This window comes from Dendronephthya gigantea, unplaced genomic scaffold, assembly GCF_004324835.1.
Source record: "Dendronephthya gigantea isolate DGI-Jeju-01 unplaced genomic scaffold, DenGig_1.0 000000F, whole genome shotgun sequence".
In the NCBI taxonomy this organism is placed as follows: domain Eukaryota; kingdom Metazoa; phylum Cnidaria; class Anthozoa; order Malacalcyonacea; family Nephtheidae; genus Dendronephthya; species Dendronephthya gigantea.
The window spans coordinates 3,102,339-3,113,345 of record NW_021163010.1 but is presented as its reverse complement, the minus strand read 5'-3'; the positions used below and the strand labels follow the sequence as shown (position 1 = coordinate 3,113,345).

The 11,007-nt window shown below is 35.9% G+C and overlaps 1 protein-coding gene across 1 annotated transcript; it reads left to right on the top strand.

Moving 5' to 3' along the window:
- Positions 1–10,487, top strand: LOC114523326 (ATP-binding cassette sub-family D member 3-like). The gene is made up of 28 exons (XM_028544217.1): positions 1–150; positions 597–663; positions 1,066–1,112; positions 1,275–1,326; positions 1,539–1,627; positions 1,710–1,779; positions 1,910–1,936; positions 2,044–2,114; positions 2,289–2,358; positions 2,714–2,767; positions 2,888–2,944; positions 3,246–3,298; positions 3,494–3,583; positions 3,907–3,976; positions 4,078–4,147; positions 4,387–4,484; positions 4,853–4,944; positions 5,210–5,319; positions 5,394–5,460; positions 5,575–5,638; positions 5,753–5,830; positions 5,958–6,023; positions 6,098–6,211; positions 6,358–6,408; positions 6,605–6,649; positions 6,899–7,003; positions 8,030–8,086; positions 9,684–10,487. The coding sequence occupies exons 1-28, from the start codon at positions 14–16 to the stop codon at positions 9,759–9,761; spliced, it is 2,049 nt and encodes a 682-aa protein (XP_028400018.1). The 5' UTR covers positions 1–13; the 3' UTR covers positions 9,762–10,487.
- The last annotated feature ends 520 nt before the right edge of the window (positions 10,488–11,007 follow it).

Below are 11,007 nucleotides of genomic sequence, written 5' to 3'. Positions count from 1 at the left end.
AATTTATATCAAAATGGTGGCTTTTAGTAAACTTCAGCAGCGTGTCACCGAAGCTATTTCTGCCAATAATTACGGTCTTGCTGCTTTGGGGGCTGCCACTGTGGCATTCTTTATTTGGAATAAATCTAGACTTGAAGAAAAGGAAAAAAAGTAAGTTATTCTGTATTATAAATGCTGGTATTTTCGTGACGCTACCATTTTAATAATATTTAAATTACGTAATAACTCAATATACAGATCAGAATAAACATAATTCCAATATTGTACTGGAAGACCATAAATGTAGCAAAACTGTGGCTTTCATTCCTTTCAGACTTCATTTTTAGAGACAAAACATAGAATAGATATTGACGTTCTTTATTCAGTACCTATTAATATTATTTTACATGCCTTAGGCTATGCTATGCCTTTCCTGGGAGTATAATGCAAATAAATACCAAACTAAATTTCTATGTAAAATGAAATTAATCAACCATTGAACATTTAATGAAAGACTGGTATATACTGCAGGAGAATCCCTAGGTAAATTCTTGAGACAGTCCACAATTTTATGGCAAATTTCCATGAGGTTGACTGTCACTGATGTTGATTTCTAGATTACGTCAGAAAAATGCCAAGGAACATACTGCTGTTTCATTAGAAGCAGAACATGTGGAAAGCAAGGTAATGACTAATGTGATTCTTGGAAATCTGGTTAAAGAAAGTTGTTGCATATTGGATTTCTAAAAACTCTAGCAGTGTTCTTGTATTGAACATTGTGAAATGTCTGCATAGTAATGCTGAAGAACGCAATGTGGAACTAAATTAAAATCATAGGGCTTTAAAGGGTCTTAATCTTCACTCTAAATTAAGACCTTTTAAACACCAATAATTTACATGCATCTAGTGAAGTGCCAAAAATCGCAATCTAAATTAAAACTATAGTCTAGAATCCTCTGTCATACCCGCGCTTACAATAAAGGGCAGCGCTATCCTAAAAATTGGTCTGGTGTGCTCTTCTTTCATCCTTGACGCTGCTGTATACAAAGGTATAATTAGTATAAAGTATAATCATTTTCTTGATAGAAAAGCAAAGTAAAAAGTCGTGCTGCAGTTGATAAAAAATTTTTCAGGTAAAATATTTCACAAACTGTACTTGTTTGCATGTTCTATGTTAGATTTCGTCATTTTGGAAATTTCTGAATTGTAATATTTGCTCTAAATCTTGAGTGGATAGTTTCCACTTACTCAAGCATATCACATAACAACCTTGTACAAATCATTTCTTTCTAAAGGAATTTATTTCAGCTGATAAAAATTGTTATTCCTGGATGGCTGACTCCTGAGGTACTGTATGTTATGTGTTTGACCTTTTAATTAATCCTTTGCTACCTATATCATTTCTTTATGCAGAAAGGAAGTTAGACTCTATACAATGTACTGTATTATCCGTGATTAGTCTGAGGGATTTTTCTGTTATATCCCATATACAAATGTTTCAATTCCAAACAGGCTTGTATTATTTTGTTATATCCCATGTACGAATGTTTTTATTCCAGACGGGCTTGTTGCTTTTGGTGGCTGCTTCACTGCTAACTCGGACATATTGTGACCTTTGGATGATCCAAAATACAACAAGTACTGAAAGGTCTGTGGAGTGGGATTGTCTTGGTTTGGGTGAAGAGAGGGCAGATGAAAAAAACAAACTGATACATAAAGTTTGTCTTTAGAGCGATTATTGGTCGGGATATTGAAGCTTTTAAGAAGAATATTCTTGCATTTGTATACCGTATGCCTCTTGTAAGTGAATTTCTATTAGTTACTAGGTCCCAGGCAGTCCCTGGCAGTGTTTAGTAGGACCGTGTTTTATACATTATTCACAAATTATTTTATAAACAAATTATTAATTTTCCGATCCCTGATTTTTTAGCTTTCAATTGTTAATAATGTTCTCAAGGTAAAACATAATCTGTCTTAAATTATACAAAACAATGACGAATATTTCCTTTGTTTCAAATTTCGTTGTGATTAAATAAAACCCCCCGCAATTACTTTGGTTTTTAGTTTGGCCTGAATGAATTGGAGCTTCGTTTTAGGACGAGAATGACGAAATATCTCCTATCAAAATATTTGAGGTAAAGTTTGGGTAGACATTATTTACAGTGCCGTGTGCAGCTGGATGAAGGCTCTTTTTACTGACGAAAATGTATAATTAGATGTATTCACACTAAAACAATTCAACAAACTATTTGAAAACATACACCAAAATACGGCAGCTCTAATATATTCATTATCCCCTCTTGTTTTAGTAATTTTGTCTACTATAAAATAAGCAACCTTGATTCAAGGATATCTAACCCAGATCAACTTCTTACTCAGGTACAACAAGAATGAAGACTAATATGTATAATAATATATACAACAATTTATAACTTCGATAACGCCTTTAACGGAAATGTCATGGCCGAAAACGTTTTCTTCAATAATGCATTTCCATCGTATTTTCAATTATATCCATCGTTGTTTTCGCCACCAAAAGCAGCTGTAAGGTGCATTTAGCGGATTTCTAGTATCATTTTTAGCAAGAGAAGCGAACATGCATTTAGTTAAAAAATAACGCAACCAGCTCCTACATCTTTCCTGCATTGATCACTTGTGTAAACATCTCCGTGAACTCTGCTGACTTCTTTTGTCTAAATTACATAACTAAGGTACTGTGTTTTATTGTACGCAGGATGTGGAGAAATTCTGCAGTGGTTTAGTGGAATTGTATTCAAATCTTAGCAAGGTCGGTAATGTATTCTCTATCGCAATATTATTTCCATCACTAATTTGAGATATGTTAATACAAAACGTGTTGTTATATAGACTGTCCTAACATAATCACTTAAGTCTTCTATTTTTGCAGCCCATTTTAGACATCATATTGTACGTGTACAGGCTTGCTGGTGCGATTGGATTACAGGTATAAATTTACGATTGGTGTTTTTCTGTTATTTACGAGACAGGTCTTAGAATATGGTAAATATTGATGCGTTAGAACTGAAACCATGATAGAATTATAGAATTAACGCATGAGGAGGGAAATAGTGCATACTGAGCAACTTCGCCTAAGAATAAAGCTAAAGCTAAAGCACCTCCCCCGGAAAGGCTGAAAAATTCGTGCAGTTTAAAGTGAACCTTGTAATAGAATTATAGTTGTTCCAAAATCGAAACATTTTCGTCGGCAACCTTTTGTATTACAATGAAATCGTGAATCTTTACAGGGACCTCTTGCAATGTTGGGTTATCTCACCATATCAGGTTTTGTTCTAACGAGGTACAGTACAATGTGTACTTTTATCGTACGCGTTTATGCGTACAGCGTAAGCCTTGGTGAAATCAAGAAACACAGTCTCGCGCATGCGTTCAAATATCATATTAGCTCATTTAATGGTCAATGTTTTTGTGTGACATGGAATTAGGAATTGACTGGACGAGAACTGGTCACGGAGAGGATCTTTTTTCTGTTTAGACTAAGACGTCCGGCAGGACGGATGACAGTCGAAGAACAACATCTAGAGGGAGAATACAGATACGTTAACTCCAGATTACTCACAAATAGGTAGGCTACTAACCATACCTCTTAACTACGCCGGTTGTTCGAAAGGTGTTTAATAAACAACCGGCCCCAGGTCTTTATACAATTAATTACCAAGTATACGTTTTCCAACAAAGTATTGAAGAAATCTTCGGCGCTCTTCACGATTGTGGATAATTTAATGCACTTTAACTGCATGGTCTTATGAAGTGCACAATATTTAATCTGTCAATTAAATATTTTTTGGTCAGTCAGATCTTTTTTGTTCACATTAGTTTCGAAAACCGTCATTCATTGTGTTATCCAGCTTTGAATGATTCTGTAAGCAGTTAACTGTTATCTTGTAGTGAAGAAATTGCTTTCTATCAGGGAGATTCGCGAGAAAAATTGATCATAAATCATGCTTTTCAAAGACTCGTAAGTATCTTGGAAGTGAAGTTGCGTGACAATGTAATCGCATTTCCATTTCTCTTCTTTATGTATTTCGTTAAGAAATTAATGAAATGGTATCTTTTCAGGTGAATCATCTAAGAACATTCTTACAATTTCGAGTTACCATGGGTTTCTTTGACAGCATAATTGCAAAATGTAAGCAAGATTTTACTATACAACAGGTCGAGGACTTCCACGATGCTCCACTGTTTGAGTAATCTCAGTGTGTAGCTCTCTTGCACGTATAAACGTCCTGCGTGTGAGATGATCCATTTGCGAGTTCTCTTTGCTAGTCTCATACAGTATGTTGCTATCACTAGTTATCACTGTATAGCCAACGATGTGCACTCTAACAGTATTCCATTTCTATGTAATGTCCCTATATATTTTTTTAGATATTGGTTTGGTTGTTGGTTTCTCGGTTGTCAGTATTCCTTTCTTAAACCTGGCTAACCCAAGATATATCAACAGTTCATATAGTGATAGATTACAGGTAAAACGAAAAACAAAGTACAAAAAAAACAGTCGCAAACCTGTCGAGTTCTGAACGATCTTCTTTTTTCGACCCTTACTCAATTTGTAACCTTACTTCAAACTCGCCCTATCCATGTCTCTAACTCTAATTGCTATCTCGAACGTTCCCTTATAGTAACCCCAATCCTAAGATTACGCTATATAACCCCGTCTATATCACCCTGTGTCCTGCTATACCCATTATTATTTTTTCTTCTGGTTCTTCGGTTGTAATTCTTTCTTTGTCACATATATATAGAAATAGTGCTTTGAATTTGTTATCCGCATTATGAATAAACTGTAACTTCATCAACACCCAAAGCAACTCGGCATTTCTTTCGTATTCAGGATTATTATGTCAGTGGTCGTATGATGGTCAAGATGGGTGAGGCCGTTGGCAGGGTCGCTCTCGCTGGTCGAGAATTAACTAGACTTGCTGGGTAAGAGAGGGTTAATATGAAAGAGAGTATTCTAATAGGTTTCATTTCAGTTCTGGGGAGATTTCACTTCTATGTTAAATCCAGTCCACAATTGAAAAATGGATGTGGATACTGTATAATAAAGTAGCGATAGTGCAGGCTTACTGTCAAATCTAATTTTCACGAACCTGTTATGCACTTCGTACAGTAATTGCGTCAAATAAACTTTGAACTATTTTTCTTCATGTACATTGTACAGTACGTACAAAACCACTGCTTTCTATAGCTTTACAGAACGGGTGAAGGAAATTATTGATGTTTTAAATGATTTGAACCGAGGGGTTTATAAAAGGACAATGGTTTCCCAGAGGAAGGAGGGAGATGAAGCTGAAGTTGGTAAGTCGTGAGAAAATATAAATACTTCATTCCTTGACCGCGGTTGTAAATGCAGATATTTCCTTTGTTATTAGATAGTTCGCTAAAGATAAACACAGATTGTCCAGCAGGAGTAATTGTAGAATGCGATCATGTCATACGGTATTTATCGAGTGTACTATATTTTTTAGTGCGCATGTTCATTTATCTTGACCGAGGCTTAATTTATTCCATGTTTATCTCTAATGGAAAAGTTTGAATGGAATTAATTTTTAGATTTGAAAATGTCCCATTGGTTACTCCTAATGGCGATGTTTTAGTGAGGGAGTTAAGCTTCCAGGTACTGTATAGTAATAAAGATTGACAGAAGCAATATGATGCTATATTGGAAAGTGCTCCTACCGTCAAATAGAATTGAAACCGTTTACGTTTGTGCTAATTTCTCTGTACAAAGGTAAAATCTGGTATGAACGTGCTCGTTTGTGGTCCAAACGGTTGTGGAAAAAGCTCGTTGTTCCGGATTTTAGGAGAGGTAAAGTTTGGTTTAGTTAGTAGCCATTACTGTAATCCAGTATTCTTGGCGTGCGTGTATTTTTCCTTATAAATACAGTGTATATTCATGCGAAATATGTTCACAAAATATATTCTTGATCATATAGTTGTGGCCACTTTTTGGTGGAAAGTTGGTTAAACCTCACAAAAGTAAACTGTTTTATGTTCCTCAGGTAATGACAAATACTAAGCTCAACTTTATTGCGCTTTGGTCAACTGTAGTTTCTAGTTTTGATTCTATTTCTAGCGACCGTACCTTGCAATAGGGACATTACGGGACCAAGTCATATATCCAGACTCCACTGAACAACAAAAAGAAAAAGAAATATCTGATGAAGAATTGGAAGAATTTTTAAGACAGGTTCGTTTTAGTCCGAAGTTTCTTGCAAGCTTTGCATATTCTGATGAAAGTGGTAAAGATTTGCTTACGTCAGTCGGTCAGTCAGTCACTAATGTGCAACACACGGCGGAGTGTTGTCAATTTTTTTCTCACTTTATACGATTTAGGTTCATCTTGAATACATCTTAGAAAGAGAAGGTGGATGGGATGCTGTTCAGGTTATTGTTTGATTTTTACATCCACAAACGAATTGGTAGAGCTAGGATTATCAACCAAACTGATTCATTCCAGAATTCAAACCGATTAAAGTTTTTCTAATTCGTAATGAATGCACCTAATTACTTCAATACCATGAAAATCAAAATAACAGAATTCTTTGGGGAGTCAATATCTAACTAGTAAAATTTTCATTAGGACTGGATGGATGTTCTTAGTGGTGGAGAAAAACAACGAATTGCGGTACGTTCACTTCCTTTTATTTTATGTATGCTTATATCATCCCACTTACTTATCTTTCGGGAATGTGTGCATGGGGTTAGGCCCGAAAAGACTGAACCCACCCTTCGAGTTTCCTCCACACACCCTTCTCCAAGCCCACCTTTCCCTATTACGCTGTTTATCTTGATGTCGCGTTGTTGTTTTTTTATCATTTTTCCTTCAGGAAACCAGGCTTGAAAGAGTAATCTGACGTAGTTCTTTCTATTGTAGATGGCTCGATTGTTCTACCATCGTCCCCAGTTTGCGATATTGGATGAGTGCACAAGTGCTGTTAGTGTTGATGTCGAGGGATTTATTTACAGCCATTGCCGCGAGGTATAAATATTTCTGAGGAAATTAACTCATAACCGTATGAGAACTTCATTTTTTTTCATTTTGAATTTTTTTATCGCAAAGAGGCGTTAATGGAGATAAAAAAGAGTTTGCGGTAAATTTATCCCACTTCGGACATTTCCTGTTGTTTGAGTTCTCTGCAGTTGAGTACGTGCACCTGCATGAATTAGTTTTTGCGACGGTAATAACAACATAATAGCGAGGTTCATGTTTAATTCCCACAACCATGCAACACCGTGCTCGTGTCGAGAAAATATATCGATAGCCTACTAACTCATCTGCCTGAATAAACTATTGCAAATAGTGTGAATTTAGTTTAAATTCCTAACACTGGACAAAAGAGTGAAGCAAAGTCTCATTTCTGACAAAATCTGACTTAGGCAGAAAAGTTAGTAGGCTATCGATATGGAAATCTCGAGGCCGTTTATATGGAGAAATCTCTCGCTGCAGCGTGGTTGGAAATGAGTGCGGTCTAGGATAAAGCAGAATAAATTACTACAACTGTAGTCTGCAATCGCATTAGTGCATGTTGATTTTGATTTGAAAATACCATAAACAATGAAGCGTTGTTATTAACATATTTGGAATTCTTCCAAAATTGGGCGTGTAATTTATTGTGCCTCATCTTGGATCCGCCACTTCATAGGAACAATTCTCACTTATTATCGTTTGTTTTGCTTTGTTCGTCAATGGTAAATATTTTATAACCCGGGTCAGTAGTATCCGGTCATGGGAACCTTTGACAAAGTGATGCAGGCTCGTTGATAGCCTGCGCACAGGCGTAATATTTAGGCCTGATTCACAAGCTAAAGTTTGGATTTTATCCGCCGCTTTGATGTATTTATTAGCTAGTTTATAGCTCCCCCTCTCATGCAATCTAGACTATATTATGAAAAAAATGGAAAGGAATACATTTTATGCTTTTGTCCTTTCCCGCGCTTGTAGTCTCTACAGGCGTTAATTCAACAAATGCGGCGAGAAAGAGAAAATATTTTGTGTATTTTTTAGATTGGTATAACGCTGTTTACAGTTTCACATAGGAAGTCACTCTGGAAGCATCATGAGGTGAAATTCTTGTGAAATAATTTGAACTTTTTAAAATTCTACCCTATCTTATCTTCCTGGTTTTTCCGCCATCAAGTTGAACTTTCACCCAAGGTAATATCATGAGATCTCTAGGGCAAAATTCTCAATCCAACTATCAGTTTACATATCTAGAACGGGAAAGGATTAAGGAAACGCACGTCGTCTCAGGACTTGAAAAGTCATATCAAGAACGAAATTCTTGCCCTTTCCGAGACAAAGATATTCAAAGCATCTGTAAAATTTCAGTAATCTTTATCAAAATCCTCTGAAAAATCTTAAAAAACGAACTATTTTTTTTAAATCAAGCAAATTTTTCTTGATTGCTTGGCTGGTACGCCTTTGTCAACAATGTTACTGTATCAAATTGTTGCTGCCAGTATTCGTAAAACGATTCGCGATTTGATTCGGATCCAATGATATATAGAGTATTCACTGCCAAAACCATGGCACTCAGAGAGCCAAGCTCATTATAAACTGCTGCAAGGCAAATGTTATATATACACTCATATATAATGACATGTTGCATAAGAACCAAGTTTAATTAAACGAACGTGTGTTGATGCCTGGATTTGTTTTTATGTCCAACTATCTAAACCGTGAGATATCAATCATGCCAATAAATTAAACATGGCAGAAATTTGAAAGAGAGCTTTAGAAAAGTTCGGAACGGAATGCCAAGTGGGCAAAACTTGTGTACATTGTTATCTGAGCGACCTTTTAGTTTTATCTGCTTCTTATAGAAATCCTTTGTGTTCAGGAGTGACATAAATGGAACTTTATCTGTCGTAGAGCTCGATATACCCTCGTTTTTAATATTCTGGCATGTCGACACATTTTGATGCCACCCACAAGCGATTAAGACCCAAAAGACTGTCATAAGTATATTGATTTTTCTATACCATTTGATACAATAAGTGCCAAAAACAACATCACCGAACAATTGAACAAGAATGCGATGTTTATGGCTAAACTAAAATAACGAAAGAGCTTCACTGGAACTCAGCTAAACACACATGAAAAGTTTGTATATTTTTCACGTAGTTTAGACCAGTGATATTTAGCTTATTGCGTAATACATTATAATGTGGGGTCGCCAAGGTTTCAATATCATTCACGTTCGGAATATTTCTCTCCCGGTGGTATATTTGTGTTAGGATAAATTCCGTTCAAAATGAGGTAATCCTTGAAGAAAAACATACGTTAAAAGCCTATTAAATTTTTATCTCTAAAGAAGTGTGATGGGATCTTTTCCTAACACCAAGGATATATTCCTGGCGCCAGATAAAACTACTATCAATAGTTCACGGTCAAATTTTATCATTGGCATCTAAAAACCACGCTCATGCATGCGAGATCCCACGTGCATGAGTATTCGCATGAATTGGATATATGAAATCTTAACAAAATCTATCTTGTTAACAAAACTTTCTGCAACTTAAGCGCATTCCAAAACTATAAATATATTTATGCGATTTTTTCGCATGTGCAAAATTTTAAATATAATACCTCTTTGATCTGAGTGCGATTAGGTATAGTTAAGAGGCATATATTCACAAATATTTGTTTTTCCTCTTAGTTTGTTTTACATCTGGACGGCCGTGGCGCTTACGAATTTAAAAAGATAGACCCTAGCGTGGAGGAATTTGGTTCATAAAAGGGAAAATATTCAGGAAGTAACGACTCTTATGAAGATAATTTAGCCACTATGTAATGAATGATGAGTAACTCTATATATAGAGATGAGATGAACGTGCCGTCGAAACAAACTAAACATACACGTCTCGACACAAGTTATTCTGTTTAGGAAGATTTATTGGGCTGTAACAATTATTATATGACTAATATGAGCCATATGGACTATAATGAGGTGCATAGGGTGTATGATAACTGTGTATCCGAAAATGATGTGTCACCAGATTTGATCAACGACCTGATGAATTTTTGACATTGATATATAATGCTGACAAGCAATTGCCGATCTTGTCACGATTGATAATCGCATATAAAATATTTTTATGGTGCTACTTCTATCCACATTTTCGCACCAAATGCCGACTACTGAAATGACACTAACATGCATAATTGGGTAATTTAGTAATTAAATTGGTTAATGACGAAACAGTTTATTATTGACCGGTGACGTCGATCTAAACGTCATGTGTATTTTCTCTGTATACCTAAAACGTACAAAAATGTCGAAAGGCGCAAGTCCCAGACCGTTAGGAAACTGCACTCGAATGATGACTGACTGGTGTCTTTTGAAAGCGAAAGGGCTAACGTTTATCATATGCTCACACATTAGAACTTAGTTCATACAGAGATTTGTCTTTGAGACAGTTTTTACTATGCCATGGGCGTCAATCGAACGGTAATAGACCTTATGCATAATGACGTAACAAGCCGTGACACCTGCAGGGAATTCTGGTCTTAGTAGTCACGGCGGGAAATTTTGAAGCTTGAATTTTTCGCCGTGACTGCGAAAACCGGAATCCCTGCATTATGCAGCATAAGGTCTATTGAGGGGACCATATTCATATATTCTGTTATGCCAGGTTGATTTCTATTGAAGGTGAAATTGTTTTCAAAAGAAATCAGACAAGCATAGCAGAATATATATGAATATGGTCCCCCTCAATTAACGTGTCATTGACGCCATTGTACTATGCAGAAATCATTTAAATTTTATGCAGAAATCGTTTAAATTTGTTTTATCGTAAATAATATATAGACACTTCTTTAAAACATCTCTGAATCGATGTGATGCCGTTAGACAGTTTCCTTTTGCGAAACCCATACAGCTGTTTGGTGAACGTTGTTTATGCTGTTGATAATTCCAATAACTCATAGAAGAACAGAATGCATAAAATACAATCCCAATGCTAAGCTACCTTTGTTCTAGC

Bases quoted from the DNA above. Each gene is read 5' to 3' on its own strand.
- LOC114523326 (XM_028544217.1), top strand. From the start codon at position 14: ATGGTGGCTTTTAGTAAACTTCAGCAGCGTGTCACCGAAGCTATTTCT. The intron at 2,945-3,245 runs GTATAAATTTAC...GAATCTTTACAG, and splicing joins CTGGTGCGATTGGATTACAG to GGACCTCTTGCAATGTTGGG. The intron at 6,212-6,357 runs GTTCGTTTTAGT...TATACGATTTAG, and splicing joins TGGAAGAATTTTTAAGACAG to GTTCATCTTGAATACATCTT.